This window comes from Sardina pilchardus, chromosome 10, assembly GCF_963854185.1.
Source record: "Sardina pilchardus chromosome 10, fSarPil1.1, whole genome shotgun sequence".
NCBI lineage: Eukaryota > Metazoa > Chordata > Actinopteri > Clupeiformes > Clupeidae > Sardina > Sardina pilchardus.
In genome coordinates, this window is record NC_085003.1 from 24008825 (window position 1) to 24029301 (window position 20477).

General features: G+C 45.2%; 2 protein-coding genes across 2 annotated transcripts; one reads left to right on the plus strand and one right to left on the minus strand.

Moving 5' to 3' along the window:
- Positions 1–487: 487 nt before the first annotated feature.
- Positions 488–17043, minus strand: nup160 (nucleoporin 160). Its single transcript, XM_062547180.1, has 35 exons — positions 16939–17043; positions 16099–16207; positions 15698–15908; positions 14910–15135; positions 14290–14365; positions 13621–13735; positions 12950–13186; positions 12546–12643; positions 12318–12402; positions 12158–12226; positions 11619–11702; positions 11072–11242; positions 10403–10502; positions 9909–10074; positions 9459–9595; positions 8966–9126; positions 8222–8358; positions 7726–7796; positions 7240–7399; positions 6705–6774; positions 6477–6575; positions 6048–6170; positions 5812–5907; positions 5595–5689; positions 4998–5094; positions 4774–4879; positions 4216–4376; positions 3973–4033; positions 3707–3817; positions 2680–2803; positions 2458–2559; positions 2216–2357; positions 1472–1597; positions 1139–1231; positions 488–1006 (listed from the first exon to the last, which is right to left on the minus strand). The coding sequence occupies exons 1-35, from the start codon at positions 17024–17026 to the stop codon at positions 920–922; spliced, it is 4194 nt and encodes a 1397-aa protein (XP_062403164.1). The 5' UTR covers positions 17027–17043; the 3' UTR covers positions 488–919.
- A 127-nt stretch (positions 17044–17170) lies between these two features.
- Positions 17171–20171, plus strand: LOC134093444 (low choriolytic enzyme-like). Its single transcript, XM_062546496.1, has 7 exons — positions 17171–17183; positions 17949–18008; positions 18241–18399; positions 18525–18642; positions 18786–18964; positions 19454–19535; positions 19842–20171. The coding sequence occupies exons 1-7, from the start codon at positions 17171–17173 to the stop codon at positions 19966–19968; spliced, it is 738 nt and encodes a 245-aa protein (XP_062402480.1). The 3' UTR covers positions 19969–20171.
- Positions 20172–20477: the final 306 nt, after the last annotated feature.

Here is a 20477-nt window from a genome sequence, read left to right on the forward strand (position 1 = left end):
AAAACCAGTCATGTTTTTGAATGGCCGTGCATCATTCCCTCAGTTTGCCTTGAGATGGGAGAAATACGGATTTCAATGTTGGACTTCCTGCTTTCAATAATGTAAAAATCATAATTTTACATCATTGAAAGCAGGAAGTCCTATTCATGGGTTTCATTAAAATCCGTATTTCTCCCATCTCATGGCAAACTGAGGGAATGATGCACGACCATTCAAAAAGATGACTGGTTTTCTAAAGGTAGAAAGCTTAATGCTAATCGAAGTGTCCCTTTAATGTTCTAAAGTTAAATTTACATGTAGCAGATGCTTCTTCCACATGTCAATCATATTACACTCTCCCCAGAGATGTTCAAAGGCACAACAGAAAATTGAACTCACAACTTTGTCAGGCTACTGCATGCTAGCGTAGTGGCTAAGGAACTGGGTTATCAATGCCCTTTACAACAAGGTTAGAGGGGAAAAAAATAAAGAATCAGGACTTGGAATGTAACCATGTGGAAAAGTCTTTATTACATTCCTTACACAATTTACAACAGACCTGATTGAAGGGAACAGGTAGAGTACATTACAGAGAGCCAAGACATGACGTCACATACATCTACAATAAAAAAACAACACGCGCACACACACACATGAAAGTAGCTGTTGGAGATCTTTCACACAATACATACTGTACATCAGAGTGCTTTGCTGTCACTCGACACTTACTGACACTTGAGCCCTGACTACCATAAATCCACACAATCACTGAGGACATTGCAGGGCATATTTCAGCCAAGTGCGTAGAAATAGTTATCCGTTTCATTAACCCATACAAAAATATATTTATTTGGTTGTACTTTTTTGTTGTTTTGAAAACGAGGGTATACCAGGGACAAACAAGAAACACCATGTGGAAAGGCAGTTCTGTGGCTGGGGGCTAGTGGCTAGTCAGGATTCGGTGTCTGGATGCGTTCTCCACCACTTCGTGATACTCCTCCAGTTTGGCTCTCAACTTCTCAAACAACTATGGGACACAATAGTATAGTTAAAAAAAAAAGAAGGGAAAAAAAAGAGTGAAGAGATAATTTTCCACCACCCACAGATCTCTATTAATGTGGGAAATGAAACACAAAATAGCCATGCCTAAACCACTCACCTTCATATTCTGAGTATCCCCAAGACTGACCAACAGCTGATCTATCGACGTGTATGGAAGCCAAACAACGGGTGCTGTGGCTGACAGAGGTTTCTGGAACACAGAAAAGGACAGTGGGGGGACGTTTAGGAAAGCCACAGAGGAGTCCTATAGCTAACCTCATTGAGGGGATTTATAAACGATAAGATAAGCTGGGCTCAAAATGTCAATATTTTGATGTGTGAATACAGATGCAGCTTTATTACAATGGCGTCAACAACTAAAAGTGTATCAGAAAAGTTTCTACGTGCACAAGGACCGAAGAACACAACACACAGTACAATCAGTAGTTACCTCAATTCCAAAGTACTGGTGTCCCTTTCCGAGAAGAGCATCAACGTACTCCAGCACCAGTTCTGTGGCCGGCTCCAGCTGGTCAAACTTCAGATAAAGACGCAGCAGAGCGGCAGTGTCCACGGCCTGAACACAACACACACACACACACACACACACACACACACACACACACACACACACACACACACACACACACACACACACACACACACACACACACACACACACACACACACACACACACACACACACACACACACACACACACACACACACACACACACACACACACACACACACACACACACACACACACACACACACACACAAACAGCAAACTTGATATAGTGATGATGGATCTCTTTTCTTAATGACCACATATATCATTAGGCCATAATGGTCTCTGTTGCACTCAAATGATTGGATGTAAAGTCAAAAGAGACTCAGTCAATGAGTGACATGGGCAAACGGGATCATATCACAAAGATATTGGAGTGATAAGTTAGTAGTTTCTACTGCACCACCTAAATGGCCAGCATGTTTTTTTTTAGGGTAGAAACTACTACAGACCATAACTCTGCCTGTACAGTATGTCATTGGTTCCCTGTATTAACACAGAGACCAAGTTATTCTCAAGATTCCGAAACTGGCGAGTTTGTGGAAAACCTCCTCAGTGATTGTCCCTCAACATTAATACAGCACAGTTAATCAATGTCCAGAATGAGTTGGTGGAGGTCTCACCTTGTAAGCATTAACCAGCCAATCAGGCAGTGGCACACCATGTGAGAGCAGCTTGTTGATGACACACCGGTGGTGCTGAGCATTCTGGGAAGGATGTGCCTCGAGGTAAGAGGCTAAGAGCCGCCATGCCTCGTCAGTAGCACTGCAAGACACAGAGGGCAACACGGCAATGAGAACGTCCTGCCTTGTTCGAATAGTTGTTCTATTTTGAGTCATATTATCAGAAAGCCACACAAACAAACCTGGATTCCTTGGTGGTGACGACGGAAGAGAGCTGATTGGCTGCCAGCCAGGTCCAGGCTTCATTCTGACTCTGCTCTCCACCATACTGCAGTCTGATACACCTGAGGAGGAGAACGTTCAGCCCTTAATACACTGATGGCAGCTACCACACACATCAGACGTCAGTCTTTCAGACAGTGAAAGACTCCCGTTACAATCTAGGCATTGACAGGCGGACTCACTTGAACGTCAGGCCTTCAAAGACCTGTGTGAGGGGCAGCTTGAACGTCTGGCAGAGGGAGAGCGCCGTGTCAAAGAGCCCCGTTTGAACGAGCAACGCCACCATCTCCACTGCAGAGGCACTTCCTGTGAACGGCATAAAAACACCATGAGCCACACATTCAATCTATCAGCACAAACATATTTTCTATGATCTTCAGCATAGTTCTTGTATGAACCATCATCTTAACTTCTAACATTCTAACAGCCTCAACACATCATTTAAACTTATTTTGAGTAGACAGTCAAACAGTCAACACACAGAACTTAACAGATCATCTGTTCACATTTAGTACGTAATATTGTTGTTCTTGAGCAATCACAAAAAATAATCCAACCTCTGAATTTGGTCATAAATGATTAAAGCTTATTATACGGCTCTCTAGAATGTTGAGAGCTCCCATTCACTTTGAATGGGCCTCCCCAACGTCCTGCGGTCAGTTATTTTTGCATAATCACCGCTCCGAAGGTATAATGACCGCTGCCAATGGCAACGGGTTCACTCTGCTAGTTGTAGCGAAAGCCATGAAACGGTAGCCAAGTCATTGCTAAAGACACATTGAGTTAAGTTTCTTTTCTCGTTTTGGCAAGTAGCCATATAATAAGCGCGATAATGTATAGAACGGCGGTCATTATCGGAAAATAATTCCCGACAGGATGAACAGAACCCCGACGCGCATAATGACCGCCGTTCTATACATTATCCCTTACATAACTCCAGCAACAATTGACCCCGGGGTCTTGTTCTGCATTAAAACACCACTACAGAGCTTGGCCCGGTATATGCTATGGCCCAAAATCGCAAACAGTGGATTAGCTAAAGGCAGTGAACTAAACGCTTCCTAAATAAAACATTTTTAACCAGTAAAAGTGTCAACAGATAGGTGTGTTGATAATCTGAGTATCTGTGGGCAGACTATCCAAGTGGTGCGGGTGAGAGTGTGACCCTTATTTGGGCTGAAGACTGAGGTCCAGTCTCGGAGCACTCACCTGCGATGGCTGCCGAGGGAGGGTGCTGCTGGGCCAGAGTGAGGCGACTGCGGGCCAGAAGGTACTCCTTCTGCAGGTCCGTCAGCTCCAAGATGTCAATCTGACGCTTCACTGAAAGACAATAAAGACAGAGTTAGGTTAAGCCTACAATTCAGCCATGACTATATATATTGGTGTGTGTGTGTGTGTGTGTGTGTGTGTACACACACACACGTATGTATATGCAAGAGCCAAAGTCGTGCAAAGTGCCAGCATGCAAGATTTACCTGGGCCAGGGGCAAACTCGCCATCGTAGTTCCGTTTCGGTGACGCACCCGGACGTTCATACTGTAAACAGATAGAAAGACAGAGATCGATCAGTAAATAAAGCTAGTTTGACATCTGAGTGTATTGTAAGCTACGGCAACATGCAAAGGTGGTGTAGTAGACCATTTCATCTGGAGTGTTAACAGGGGTCATCTACCAACATTGGTGGATGGTGGACGTGTATTCTGTGTGTGTGGACTGACCGTGCTCCCGGAGGCGGGCTGGACGATCCAGGCGTAGTCGGGCCGGATGAGCCGCAGGCAGTTGAGCGCAGCCAGGTAGCAGTTCACCTGCTTCTGCAAACCGCCCAGCGTGCGCACCTCCCGACCCAACCGCATGCCGTACTCAAACATCACTGTACCAGCTGGGGGAGAGAGAGAGAGGGAGAGAGAGAGGGAGAGAGAGGGAGGGACAAATGGACATTACTGTACCGGTTGAGGCAGACAGACAGGTGCACATCACTGTACCAGCTGGGACAGGCAGACAGACGGACAGACAGACAGGTGGACATTACTGTACCGGCTGAGACAGACAGACAGACAGACAGACAGACAGACAGAGAGACAGAGAGACAGACAGAGAGACAGAGAGACAGAGACAGACAAGTGGACATTACTGTACCGGCTGAGACAGACAGACAGAAAGACGACATTACTGTACTAACTGGGACTGACAGACAGGTGGACGTTATGGTCACTTACTCATTCAAGAAAAACTGCAAAAAGCCTAATATAACAGTGGACCTTGACAACAAAGCTCACCTTTTCTGTAATTGTGGCGGTTGATATGGAAAGCGTAGAGTAGCTCGTAGTAGTTGTGAGTCATGAGGTCCACAGCTCTGGCACGGGACTCGATAATACTGACCACCTACAAAATGGCAGGACCAGCAGGAATAAGAATATTTGCATGTCGTGGGCTTCTAGCATTCATAGTGCCAGAGGCACAAGTATCAAATATAAACATAGAAGGATGTGTGTATACTGACCTCATCGTGCAGATTGACGTAGGAGAACTGGACCAGATCTTTGAGCTGGGACCGCTCACACAGAACCACCACGAGCTGTCTGAGACAGTCCAGCTGCCTGAACACACAAAAACATCACGATGCTCAGAACTTGCCTCTAACAGTACTGGTTCACATTAGTAGTACCATTTATCCCATCCATGAATTTAAACACTCAGAGCACACAGTGAGGTGAGGCACACTCCAACCCGCAGCAGTGAGCTGCTGCTACAGCGGCGCTAAATGGCTGGTTGCGCGTCATGCCTCAGCCTTTTTTTGAAACGAAATTAAATTCGGATCGGCCCATGGATCTGCTCATTTTTCCCGATCCCCGATCCAGCTATTTTGTTCATATCAGGGCCGATATCCGATCCAAATATCGGATCGGTGCATCCCTACCATGTACCTTAATACTAATAGTACTCCGATGTTACAGACAAGCACAATCGCCTACTTCTTGGGAAATTATATTATTTGTCCTCCATCCAGGAGTAAGATAGGACACATGACCCCAAACTATTGACCGGTAGTGTTCATGAGGAGTCCATAAACTCTTGCAACAGGTCAGTGGGCCAGTACCTGCTTTGGTCCGGGTTCTGGACCAGCGCCTCGTAGGCCTGGCTGTTGTGTCCCAGGTCCAGATGGTGTTTGAAGATGCGTGTCCAGAGAGCTGCCTGTAGAACGCACACATACAAACACTCACATGGGGCAGTCAAGTGCAACACACACACAAACACACCAGGAGGGTACGAGCCCGTTTCCTACACATGGACTACAATGGACTACAATGGCCTACCTGACTCCTGGTGTCATTGACTGCCTCTGATATTGCCAGGGTGGCCAACTGGATGACCAGCTCAGGTAAACCAACATCCTCCAGTAACCTCAGCACCTACAAAAACAAAAAAACAACACACAACACACACACACACAGGGTAAACAATCTCACAAGCCAACAGAAACTGAATGTGATATGCTGCTCTAACATGAGTCATTAACACTGTTGAGTAAAGAGCCTTCACGTGAGAGGACCTTGTTGTAGTACTGCAGGCGAGGGGCGCTGGCTGCTGCTTCCTCGTCCTCCGTGGCGCAGAGGCGCAACAGGAAGTCCTCCTTCTCCACTTCAGTCGCCGCTTCCTGGAAGCACTGAAGCGCCTGAGGGGAGAGCACAGGCCATCACACACACACACACACACACACACACACACACACACACACACAGACACACAGACACACAGACACACAGACACACAGACACACAGACACACAGACACACACGACAGGAGTTTCATATGTGCGTTAGATTATTGCACTATATAACACTCATAATGACTTCATTAAAATCTTCGTAGAAATTCCCTTAACCCATCAATAATTAATGTTGCGGTTATGCTTTGAAGTTCCCTGGTGTGGTGTTCCATCATAATGGATTCTGAGGAGTGCCTCGTCTCTGCTGCCTACCTTCTGTCCTTCCCCAGTGGCCAGATAACACTGACCCAGTATGAAGCGACACGAGCCCACGTTCACCTGACACCAGGGCCCAATCAGACGCACATATTCCTGTTACACACACACACAAAAACAAGGGTTAACTCAGAGGTACAGAAGTCTCAGTAAGATGCAAAAAAAACAACACTCCATTCATTCAGCTATGCAAAAACGTGTGAATGAAGTCGAGCTCCCAATCACCTGAAGCTGTGTGTACTGGCAGTTTCCCATCAGGCACTCAGGGAACATGAAGCCGGGGTTGCTTGGCCAGCTATGAGGGTAATGCAATGTAAGGGCACAACAGTTTGGGCTTTAAGACATCTCCACACAGCATCTCAATGACACTGATAGAGGCAGTTATCTCTCCTGCCTCCTGTCTACCTGGATCATTCCTCTTGTGCAGCAGAAATACAGCGCAAACTCCCCAGACTAATGCTCAATCTTAAAAGATTGAGCTTACTCTGGTGATAGCCAGGCTAAGAGGCAGTAGAACATCCCACTTAATTGCATACTAGAATATTCAGCAAGGGGCTGGTGCTGAACTTCTTAAGCCAAATTCACACCAAAGATTCCTGCCGCAGAGCAATCAATAGGTTTAGTCGCAGTTGCAAGGTTTTAGGACGTCGTGGCTCGTCTCGTCTCGTCGGGAATCTTTGGCCTGAACCCTACTTTATACTTTCTACACAAAAGGCGGCAATACACCACTGGGCTGAATGTTTGTGCGCGTGAAGGATACAGGAGCTGAGAGAGACTGGTGACCACGCTGGACGCCATCTGAGGCCAGTGCAGAGGCACCTGACCAGCCTGCGCCTCCTGCTGCGAGTACACCTGGGACATGATGATCTTACGCGCCACGTTCTGGTAGAAGAGCTCCACCACCGTCTGGGGATTCAGCACTGAGAGAGAGAGAGAGAGAGAGAGAGAGAGAGAGAGAGAGAGAGAGAGAGAAAGAGAGAGAGAGAGGGGGGGGGGTGGAGGGGGAGAAAGAGAGAGAGAGAGAGAGAGAGAGAGAGAGAGGGGGGAGAGAGAATGCGAGAGAGAGAAAGAAAGAGAGAGAGGGAGAGAGAAAGAAAAAGAAAGAAAGAAAGAAAGAAAGAAAGAAAGAAAGAAAGAAAGAAAGAAAGAAAGAAAGAGTGTCAAGATAAGGGACAGCATTAGAGACCAATGCCAACAATATTACAGGATGGGGGAGAACCCAGAGAGGGGTGTAAGGTTGGCCAACCTGATCTGTTGGGCGCCAGGGCAGGGGAGTCGGACAGCTCAAGTACGGACAGGTGCTGAAGATTGGCATCGCTGGCAAAGAGAAAGACACACATTTACAAGATCGCCCAAGACAAGACAAAAAAATGTTACATAAATTTGAAACCTGTCGACAAAGAGGGGTGAAAATCCAGAATGTTGACCTAAGGACTAATATGACCTTACTTTAATCAATTATACACTAACCTAAGTGTCTTTTGAATACTAAAGTAATATACATTCCCACAGGGCATACATATATTCTTCTCTCTCCATCCTTTTCTTGTTTTTATCTGTTTCTTATTTATTTTATTTTCATTTAATCTTGAAGATGAATGGACACTTGAGCACAATGGATTTTAATGCTTTTATGCTTATTTATGAGTACATGACAATTAACTTTGAACTTTCATTATCAACAAAGAGAATCTACTAGAATGCGTAATCCGTCATGGTTCCTGACTTCCTGGGGCACTCACAGTATGTCGAGGGGCACGGCGGAGGAGACGCTCTGGCTGATCCTCTTGAGCAGGTAGTAGGAGCAGAGCAGGTGGGAGCAGCGCGGGATCAGGTCCTGCTGCAGCTGCAGCAACTGGGCACCGCCTCCCAGGAACACCTGCGCGCACACACACACACACACACACACACACACACACACACACACACACACAGCAGGCAGAGGAATACGCCACCGCCGGTTAACACAGCCAGGTTCAAAGGCCTTGAAAACTACATTTTTACTAAGAATTTATCAGATTGTGTGTTTTTAAATTAATACTTTTTTATTAATACTTTTATATGAGGCATGATTATTTTCTCAGTGTAGGCAGTCCTGATAGCATGTCATTGATCTGATCTTACGTAACAGCTCAGCTACAAGTAAAATTGTAATTTCGCTCTCAGTAAAGAGGTCACAAAGAGAGAAGGACCTCGTAGGCAAATTAGAGACAGCGCTGCAGCAACACAGATGTGTGTGAGGATATGTGAGAGACTGTTTGTTCCATTGGTTTGTATAACTATGAAAATTTGGCATGACAGTCGAGATAGTCGACGTTCGAGACGATCACTCACAGGAACGCTGTAAGCAAATTGTCCGCTGGTAGTTTGCATCTGTGTGCGTGTGAGAGTGGAGCTGGAGGCGTGTGCGTGTGTGTGTGTGTGTGTGTGTGTGTGTGTGTGTGTGCGTGTGTATAGTGTGTGTGTGTGTGTGCGCGCTCACTCACGTTGTCCCCGAGCCGGAGGTAGAACTGCTGCAGGATGAGGAGGTCCCTGCAGAGCATGGCGCGCGTGAGGGCCAGATGGCACACGGCCTGGCACACCACCCGCACGGCCACACTGCTGCCGTACAGCTGCGACAGGCTGATCCGCACGCCCAGAGAACGGCCTGCAGGGGGAGACAGAGACACCGTCAAGCTCACACCACCACAAGAGTTCACACACACACAACCAGTCAATTGAAAAATGGACAGGGAATAAACAAAGTTAGAATAAGGAAGCCGTAAAGCTAATAACCAGATATACACCAGTTCTGCGTGGAAATGTTTCACGACTTTTCACTGACTTTCCGTGTCTGGAATAGACTTTCCAGAATTCCATCATATTCCAAAAATTGGAATGACCCGTGGGAATCCTGCTCCAGATCAGACCAGACTACACAAGCGTTTGCATCGACACCGACAGGAAATGGGTCAGATGGGATAAGAGTGTGCGTCTGACCTGCGGTGAGTGCGGCTCCCTCCGCGCCGGTGTCGGCGTCCGTCTCCAGGTCCATCTCCCGCAGCAGGACGGACATGGCCACCATCGGGTTACGGATGTCCTGCAGCTTGTTCTGGATCTCCTCTATGATGTTCTCACTGCAGGCCGACAAGCATTATGGAAATTGACAAACCGTTATGGACAAACAAACAAAAAAAAAACAAAAAAAACACTAACCTAAGGATATCATCTGGTTGCAATTTAGGTCAATTCAAATTCTAGGCACCCCACCACCAACCCCAATTAATAAGCCAATCTGTCATATTATTCCAATAGATCTGCAGCATCTGGTAAATGCTTACACTTGCATCAGTGTATGTCTTCATCAATGTGTGTGTGTGTGTGTGTCTGTCTAAATGTGTGTGTGTGTGTGTGTGTGTGTGTGTGTGTGTGTGTGTGTGTGACACTGACCTGTCGTTGGCCAGCATGCTCTCCAGCACCTGCTCGGCAGCCTTCTCCGGGGACTGCAGGTGGTCCAGGGCCTTCTCCATGTCGTAGGCCATGTCCCCCTGCACACTCTCACTCACCAGCCGCAGACAGTGCACCAGCTGCAGCACGTCCCGGCCCACCTCAGGGTCTACACACACACACACACACACACGCACACACACACGCACACGCACACGCACACACGCACACGATAAATAAGATAGACAGAGACAGATTAACAGAGTATCAACAGAGAAAAGGCATAACAAGGAAGACACAAGGCACAGCTAAAACAGACCGAATTATTTTCTTGATATAGAGAAATCAAGCCAACGTTGGCCCTGTAAATAGCTAAACATTTGATTCCTATAAGGATTTAAAGTACTCCATAAAGTATTGTTCACAGCATAGCAGAAATCACTAGGCAGCGACCTGACCTCACTGAAGCCAGACAGACACACATAACACACACACACCTTCAGCCATCGGAGTCTCCTCCTCTGAAAACAGGTATTCATCAGCAGACAGGTACAGGTGATCCACAGCAAAGCATGGCAACAGGTAAGACACGTATCCCTTGGAAAAAAGAAGAAAGAGCAAACATTATCAGAGGCAGCGGTGGCTTAGGAAGTAGGGCAGTCGTTGGGTAACTAGTAGCTTGCTGGTCCAAGCCCCGGTCCTTAAAGTGTCATTGAGTAAGACATAAATCTCCCAGCTGCTCCCAATGTGCAGCTTGGCGTGAGTGCGTAGAGCAGGAGTGGTGGATAAGGCAACACACATTGCCTTGTTTCTGTTCTGGTTGCGTCAAATCGGTGGGCGAGTTCGACATCTTGCAGCTGCATGGATCTGGCTAATTCATTCAATAACAAATTAGCATCACGTTCAGCCAGATCTGCAGAACACTGGAAGTTGAAGTTGAAGTGCGCCCACTGCCAAATTCATAAGTTTAGGTATAAGTGTGAACGTGAGTGTGAATAACTTTAAACCGCTTTGAGTGCTCAGAAGAGTAGAAACGCACCACATAAACACAGTCCATTCTTACTACCACCTTTATCAGGGGGTCAGTCATTTCCGCCCAGCACAAAACAGCCTGTTGTTTCATGACGACACACATATCGGTGGGGTGGGGCGGGGCGGTTGGGTACCTTTTTGAGCACGCAGGCCATGGAGGTGGCCTGGTTGATGAGCAGCGCCAGGGGGGTGGACAGGGCCTCCTGATACTGCAGGCAGCAGGCGTAGAACTTGGACCAGAACTCCACCTGCAGCTGGCGGTACTCTTCCTGAGAGAACTCGTACTCGGTGACGCTGTTCTGGAGCTGTAGGCAAGGCCACAGAGAACATAGACAGGTGAGAGGAGAAGAAAACAACGCACTGGGACATAAGCAGGGCTGATAGACAGAAAATGATCTGTGCCTGAAATTCTCTAATACATTCAAAGACAATATAGAGAATAGCCTTTCTTGACATCGTACATGGCCGAGCTCAAGCCTGAATTCAGGCACCATGCCTGAACTCTATCAGGCCTGCATAAGGTAAAGTGGTTTCACCACTATTGATTTTTACTGATTTGAATAGTTGACCAGTTAATGAAACCCCTACTACCGTGTGCTTTTTCTAGCAAACCCAAGCACCCAGGAGGGTGGAGAGAGAGAGAGAGAGAAAAAAGAGAGGGCGAGAAACAGATGGCCTCACCTCAGTCTCAACTGCAAGGGTCACTTCCCTCTTCAGTGACTCCCAGGGCAGGTCAAGGAAACGCTCTGTGCCTCTCTTATAAATCTGAACAGAAAAAAAAACAGTGATTAAAGCCTTTATGTTTGAGAATACTCCATCCTGTCTGTCAATATAACTTTGCACAAATGCCCTCAGGGACATTTACACGGTCAGGAGGTAGAACACATCAGGAAACATTCATTCATTCATTCATTCATTGTAAAAAAAGAGTTTAGCAGAAATAGGTCAGAATACAATCATCCTAAAAGTTCCTACATAATATAAGCATTGGCATCATTGTTTCTAAACGCATCCAAAGGATAGGCATCCCTGTCTCTAAGCGCTTCCAAAAGGAGAGAAATGGGGGGTGGTTGAGTCAGAATTTCTGCTAGCACTACTGATCACAGTACTGATCATCAATTAACTCACTTTATATTCCCTTAATGAGGACAGTTCAGGGCACGCAACCAGTTCTCAACACCTTGTGGTGCTTCAGTTGAAGACACAATCTCAGGTCTTACCTGTAAGGCTTTGACTATAGCCATGGCAGTGAACTGAAGAGGGGAGAAGAGGATTTCGAGGTAGGCCTCCTGTTGAGAAAATAAAACGTGTTAGCCATGATAACACACCTTGGAGCCTCGCCTATCAATGGCCTGGCAGGCTAGCACAATACACACTCACCCGTGGGTCCTGGTCGATGCCGATGTGGACTTCCTCGTCTGGAGGAGGATGCATGAACACCTGATTCCACAGGCCAGCTGAGTTGCTATCAAACACACAGACGTGAAGAGGTGAAATCAACAGTGACCGACTAGTTCGAAAAGTGAAGAGGTCTTGAACTGATTTCTCAGCAAACAAACGGTGGGTCAGAATAAGAACAATTGAAGGTTGTGAGTCTGTGGAACTTACTGCTCAAAGTTGATGTATTTCACAACCGTCTGGTTGTCATCGTCCAGCCAAAGACCCCAGATGTCAGTAGATGTCAAGGCAAAGTCCACCAGTGTTTCCTGAAACAGACAGAAGTTTAACTCAAACTGAAGCACTTGCTAGCAAATTAGCAAACCTACTGTATTTTAGTCCATTACACTGCATGCCATGTGGGGGAAGAATAAATGTGTTGTAACGCACACAACCTCTCGCTCACTCTCACATATACACACACACACACAAACACATTTGTGTCTTCTCTCACGCACAAAACCTCTCTCTTGCTCTCTTTAATACATACAGCACTAAATACCACACACAACCTCTCTTTTTCTCTCTCTTGCGCACGCACACACACACACACACACACACACACACACACACACCTGTGTGGAGAAGAGGGTGGAGAGGTGATCCAGCGTGTAGCGGTTGTTGTCGGCCACCAGCTGCAGCACGCAGAACTGTCCGCGCTTGGGCAGGCCGAGGTAGACGGCGAGGCACAGGCCCGTGGTGGACGAGAAGGACAGACGCAGGCGGTGACCCTGTCCCGGCAGGCTCTTCACCTCGCCGCGGCCCACCGGCAGGTACTCCAGCATGTCCGCCACCATTAGGCACACCTGCTCCTGCAGGTAAGGAAGGGCAGATAGACGCACTTTAGCATCACAGGACTACAGGCTTGCTTTGGGTAGACGGGCAGACTTACAGGGTTTTTCATTAAAAAAAAAAAAAAAATCATCCATCTAACGTAATTTGAGAGGTCAACCACAACATGCTACAACAAAAAAAAAAATCAGTCCTATTTTAAATATTAACACGCATGTTAGTACATGGAACAAAAATGCAGAATGCACATTTTGTGAAAATACAGTGATGGCTCTGGGTGGCTTTTATCTATTTACGTAAATCTAAGCTAATTGAACCATTCATTATTGATGATGATGTGCATTGTTATTGTTGTGCGTTGCTTTGAACAAAATAATCTACCAAGAATTCAAACCACCATACCAATACGCCCAACCACACCGTACCCCAACCGAACGGGTCTTGCAGCACTGACCTTAAACGACCACATGCGCAGCTTGTGGTCTTGGCACAGAGCGAAGATGAAGGTGTCGTCCTCCAGCTGCCTCACGGCCAGACTGAGGGCCAGGTCCGACGGGCTCTGGTCCCCCCTGAGGAGAAGAACACCATGACAACAGACCAAGTTATCACACAACGCAATAGACCTCTGAACGCAATGCTTCATTTTAGAATAACATCATGACAACAGACTAAGTTATCACAGAACTCAATGCTTCATTTTACAATTTAGACATAACATAACCGTGTGCTCAGAAATAACTGAATTGGACTAGGTTATTCACAGAACTTGCTTCATTTTATAATTTAGATGCAAAAACAGTGTCCTTGGACACAACTCAATATAATGGCAGAAATACTTGCCTATTCTTTTTTGAACATGCTACAGAGAGCTGACTCTTTAAACAGCCATTGTGTACAGTAATTTCCCGCATATAAGCCGCATTATGTATAAGCCGCAAGACAGTGTTTTATGCAAGTTAAAAGAAACAAAACCACATTAACACCATATTAACTGCCCCCCCTGTATTAACCCCATAGCTGAAGATTTTTTTCAAAATCAATGTATAAGCCGTGGCTAATAGTCGGGAAATTACGGGTATATTTCTTACTAGGGATAAAAAAGGGTAAAAAAAAGTACACAAACCTGATGGCAGTGGGCATCCATCCGGCCAGTCTCTGCATCACAGAGCTCTGCTTCAGCTCCACTGTGGTCACTGTGCCTGTAACAAACATATGCAGGGGTCAGTCCACGTTCCCACACTTTCACTCACACACACACACACACACACACACACACACACACACACACTTACACACACACACTTACACACACACACACAAGCTCTATAGCTGGTTCATGGCCTCTATAAAACAACACGGCTCATGTTTAAGCGTGCCTTTTCACAGTCTACCCAAACTATGCAGACAACATCATAAACATATGACATGGCACTCACACTTGCGTAGCATAACATTGGACGCATTTATTAGCACATTGCAAGTACATGCCAAACCGTCCTTTCATAGACTATAAATCAGGCCTTACTGTGAGCTCTCGTTACCTGGCGAGTCGTGAGGGGGCAGACATGACCAGTATGTCCCCCGGAGACACACACACACACACACACACACACACACACACACAGAGACACACACAGAGACACAGAGACACACACAGAGACACACACAGACAGACACACACAGACAGACAGACACACACACACACACACACACACGACCTTTACAGTCAGCAGCTCTCGTTACCTGGCGAGTCATGAGGGGGCAGAGCAACGACCAGTATGCCCCCAGAGGCACAGGCCAGGGCGAAGAGGGCTTCTCCCTCCTGGCTGATCCAGGCGGAGGACGTGCCAGGGCTGATGGCGGGCAGGCCCGGGCCACTGGGCAGTACGTAGCTGTGCGCCGGGTCCTGCAGGCTCAGCTTACCCACGTCCGTGAAGATGGACTGCATCTGGAGCTCAGTGACCAGCTCCTGTGGCCAGAGGATAGAGGGTTGCGTTTATGCTTTTATAGCAGATGTTTTTGTCCACAGTGACAATAAACATTACATTAACAATAATGTTCATAGTAAAATTGAATAGCCTAATAAATACTTTTACTTATTGATGGAGTAGAGGTGTTCGAGGGGGTACACCAGATAGCACTGGGTCACTTAAAATACTTTTAGAGAGGCCCTTCTCTGACAAATTTGGCAGCCCTTTTGCCTTGAGAAATTAACATGGCAAGAATTCCTCAATGTCTACTAAAATAACAATTTGTCCCTCTGCTTGTCAGGAAAAAAAAAGCAATGTCCAAACTAGACGGGTGCACATGTCCACCACGGCTAAGCGCTCATACAGCACAATATTAGTGAAAGTGAAAATAATCCTTCCAGTGATTTGAATCTGCTCTAAAATGCAATGGACTCCTTTGACATCTTTCCATCGAGTTTGATGAAAACCAGGTAAGTAGGTTTAACATAATCCTGCTTACAGACAGACAGACAGACAGAATACACTGCGCAGATAATATGTCCCCCCCAAAAAAATACTCACACTACGGTACATGCGGGAGGGATGGGGCAAGGCCAGCCGATGGACAGACTGGTTGGTGACGACGAGGATGATGACATTGTTTAGGGTCTCCTGGATGTGCACTCCGCCAGGCAGGATCTGGCACTGGGGGATCTTCAGCCGCACGGCATTATTGAGCAGGTTGGTGTCCAGTGACTGTTCCACCAGCTGGACCGTGTCCCCAGACGTGGACCTGGAGAAGTCAAACAACCGATTAGCTTATGACTCACCAAAAGAGTTACACGATAATGAATGCCGTTTATGTTATCAAAAAATGTTTGTGGCGTATGTGCAAGAACATATTATTCATCTAAGAATATTCATTTAAGAAGTATAAGGTTTTATTGGCATATTTATTCTGCCATCACAGGGGTTTCACTTACCAGTGTATAAATCTGTTGCTTGTGACAGACAGAAGCTTCCCACTCTCTTCATAATAAAAGCCACCTGCACTGTCTGGGCATTTGACACCTCCGGGAAGAGCAGTCAATCCTATTGTGCCATCAGGAGTTGTACACCATCAGATCATTTTAACATCACTATGTAAACAGTTACTGAGCAATTTTGATGAAAAAGTGCATACTAGCTGTGCTAAACAATCCATGTCTGCAAAGAAAATATATAAGGGAAATATTGCCTAATTGAGATGAATTTCAGGACTGTCAATTTAGGTCAAACTACATGTTAATAAGTATCCGCTAACGTCTATTGAACACCACCTGTTACGAACTGAAATTGTGGTTACTGCTAACCAACCAATTAAATTATTACTACTATTCGGCAAACTAGGGGTGGCTACCGGGTTATGTCAGATTTCAAGTGGCTAACGGTAACGTGTGAGGTATGACGGACTGGACGAAAACAATTCAACAAAGTCAACTTGCTACATGTGCTTATACATCTGCGCGCGCGCACATCAAGGATCAAAGACCTGGAGGCCTAACGTTAGAAGCTCGACCTAAAGTTTACTCCTTTCATAAATCTGTCATTATATGCACTAACTATACTACAACTTTGAAAACTGGTACTACATAATCGGCATGGAATGGGGCACTAAGATTGTGCTATTTAGCTAGGTCACCTAACGAGCTAGCTAGGATAACTGGCTAGCATTCACAATTGTGGTTGTTAAGTCACTGCTTCAATCTCGTGTATATCAGGGGACAACTTGTTTATATTTAAACATATGATAATTCATTCCATGGAGAACTTAAATGCTTTACCTAAATTGACAGTGATATCCCGGAACCGTGAAAATGTTTCCCTCTCAAATCCACATATTTCTATGAAGCTCCTGTCCAGCGCCGCCATCTTCGCCGCCGCATTGGTTTAGTGAGTGACCGGGAAATACAGGAAGCTAGGCGCCTTCAATGCTTTCGAAAATTTAAAGAGACAGACATCATATTTCCTCAAAAAGGGCGAACTTGAGTGAAAACTAATCTGTAGATGCGCGCAATGTTCAGTAATGGTACCTTATGATTTTCATGAGAAGATTCACAAGGAGCAGAACAGAGCATATTAAGTATGGGTTTTATATGTGCCTTGTGTGACTGTGAAGTGTGAACACTTGCCTGATCAGCTATTATTTAGTTAGCCTATTTTTAGTGACCTTTTCTGTGAGAATCACACATGTGCATAGGTCTACCCATGGTGGAAATGGAAAAGAGGTGGACACAAGTTGCACACTTTAGTCAATAAAATAGAGACTTTTCACCATTCCAGTCATAGGAGGTGTGGTCCCACAGTGTATAGCTATATAAAGTAAAATGGAAAACATTATGCTTTGTTTCATGTCCAAGGTAGGCCTATGTGTTATAATTGTCTCAAGCGAACTGTTATAATAAATCTAAATGTTGTAATGTCAGAAATCTTATATGTAGAATAGCCTACGTATGATATGACCTTTTTTCCAGATTGCTTGAAATGTCAGTAAGGATTGCATTTTGGCTTTTCGCCCTCATCTCTTTTACCTATGCTGAGGTAAGTTTCTTTCTCCATGGTTTGAGGAGACACATTGGTGTGAGGAGGGGGGGGGTTGACACTGAACTCTGAATAAAGACTCATATATTCTGTGCTCCTGTGTCTGTCTTCTGGACGGGTTTATACTGCTCCACAACCCATTATGATGCACTGAAAATCAAGTAAGTGGCCCTTCTGGTATCTTTGACATGTGTCAATTCATTTCATTCAGACTCAGTTAACAGCTTTTGACGCTTGTTTCATTAAATTTCAGAGGAGGTAGAAGAAAACCTCTCTGTGTCAGAGATTCTTGAAAAAGCAAACAGTAATGTTGGTAAGGTATTTCACAAATGTTAAATATTATTGCTCTCAGGTGTTATTGTTATCCATTGTATTAGCTGTTTTGTTGTTGTTGTTGTTGTTGTTGTTGTTGTTGTTGTTGGAGTACCGACCAGACCAATAATCCAGAATGTCTGATGAAATAACAAGTGGGCTATATATATTGTCATTCTCAATCTCTCTAAATTTGTTATTGTAATCAAACACACCTGATTTCACCCCTTCAGTGCGCAGAGCAGATGAGCCCTTTGTTGTAGATGACATCGCATACGTCTCTGAGGGGGAGAGGAACGCGGACCCCTGCACTTCTGGGCCCGGGGGATGTCTGTGGCCAAAATCTACTGACGGAACAGTCTACGTGCCTTATGTGATCGCTAATCATTACAGTAAGTCAGCCTCTTAATTGTATCAGGGTAGTAAACTATGCTACAACATATGTAGTGCATGTTCCTCTCTTACAGTATTTCAGTTAAGATTCTCAGATATACTTTTGTAATTTGTGCCCTGACAGCCTCTCGTGAGCTGGCCGTCATTGAGCGTGGTCTGCAGTCCTTTTCCAGCTCTACCTGCATCCGTTTTATCCCCAGAACTAATCAAAGAGATTACCTTGACATCCAGGATGACACGGGGTATAAATGGCCGATACTTTACAGAGACCAATACAATCAATTTTACAATTATTATAATTTATTTTCTTCTTCAGTTATAAATGTAAAGTCTCTTTGTGACGGAATTGAAATGACGTGGAAATGCTGGTCTGGTTCTGTGGCAGGTGTTACTCCTTCGTGGGCCGCATTTACAATGCTCAGGTGCTTTCTCTGGGTCATAAGGGCTGCATCTACCACAACACTGTCCAACACGAGCTGCTGCACGCTCTGGGCTTCAAACACGAGCAGTGTCGCAGTGACCGGGACCAGTACATCCGAGTCCTTCTGCAAAATGTGAAACCTGGTAAGGGCTCTCCCAAGGATCTCCTAGTACCTGCTTCATCAACTGTACAAACCCACCAGTTACTTGAGCGACACATATGCACCACACCTGGTCTCTTGACTTATGTTGTATGTTGTAGAAACATATTTCGAAGTTAGTGGACATGACATCCATTTTGGACTAATAGCATTTATAATAATACATTTATAAATTTATAAATTAAAAAATACATTATTTAACTGTGTATCTCAAGTAATAGGTAATTTTGTCGTTCGGTTGTTTGTTTGAGTAATGATACAGCAAATAGCAATAACTCAAATACATTTCACTGTAATTATTCATGAAAATTCATGAAAATATAGCGTTTTGGAACCAAACTTTTCATATAGTTAGTTCATCATTGTGTATTGAATGTGTACTAGATGTGGAAACAGCTTTGCACTTTTGTCATTTGATACAATGACACTTTTACAACTAATTTACTGCTCTCTCATTCTATGTTTTAAATAGGCCTGGAGTATGCTTTTGACAAGATCGCCACATTGAACCAGGACACACCATATGATTACAACTCTGTGATGCAATACCATAAGTAAGTCATAAACTCAATAGGCTTTGCAAGTCAGTAAAAAAAAATCACAATGCCACGATTGCAGAAGACCGAAGCGCTAGCAAACACGCACACACACACACACACACACACACACACACACACACACACACACACACACACACACACACACACACACACACACACTGAAGCACACATATACACAAAAGCAAAAAACATATGCATACACTCATTTGTACTCACAGAAGTTGCAAGAGTGGTGGAAGGAGTAGGTGGAGACAAATGAACAAGTTTGTAGCAGCTAATGGATTGTGTGGTGGATTTCAGGTACGCCTTCTCTAAGAATGACGAGCCCACCATGGAACCTTACCCTGACCCAAATGTGCCATTCGGAACCGCCACTGAGATGAGCAAGAACGACATCCTCAGAGTGAACAGGCTCTACCAGTGTTAATGGACCAGTACGTCCAATACTTTTACTGTGAACGTAATGACAAGTCCTGAAATATGTTCGCAATGTGACGTCTTTGTCATGGTGCAGTAACAGTGTGTGTGTGTGGGTGTGTGGGTGTGTGTGTGCGCATATTTGTGCATGTGTATGCTTGGGTGTGTGTGTGTGAGTGTGTGTGTGCGTGTGTGCGTGTGTGCGTTGTTGTTGTTGTTTTAAACAGGAAAACAGGAAAACAGGAAAAATTTCCTTCAGTCCACAAAAAATGTCCTTCAGTCCACACTTGGACCACTTAGACCACACCACTATTGTCACAATAAAAAGACTCGTAGAACATTCCAAGAGTGCTCATTTCTGACTGCAAATAACTTGATCGCTGAGTAAAAGATGTTTGTTTGTGATCACTTTCATTATATCACAAAACGATAATTCTAGGGGGGATAAAGAACTCAAAACCTATATTACTTGCTTATACAGGTATGTGAAGACTATCCGACATTATCTCAGACCCTCAT

Bases quoted from the DNA above. Each gene is read 5' to 3' on its own strand.
- nup160 (XM_062547180.1), bottom strand. From the start codon at position 17,026: ATGGCGGCGCTGGACAGGAGCTTCATAGAAATATGTGGATTTGAGAGG. The intron at 12,403-12,545 runs GTAAGTTCCACA...TGTGTTTGATAG, and splicing joins AAATACATCAACTTTGAGCA to CAACTCAGCTGGCCTGTGGA. The intron at 11,703-12,157 runs GTAAGACCTGAG...TTTTCTGTTCAG, and splicing joins CTATAGTCAAAGCCTTACAG to ATTTATAAGAGAGGCACAGA.
- LOC134093444 (XM_062546496.1), top strand. The intron at 18,400-18,524 runs GTAAGTCAGCCT...GTGCCCTGACAG, and splicing joins TGTGATCGCTAATCATTACA to CCTCTCGTGAGCTGGCCGTC. The intron at 18,643-18,785 runs GTATAAATGGCC...GTTCTGTGGCAG, and splicing joins GACATCCAGGATGACACGGG to GTGTTACTCCTTCGTGGGCC.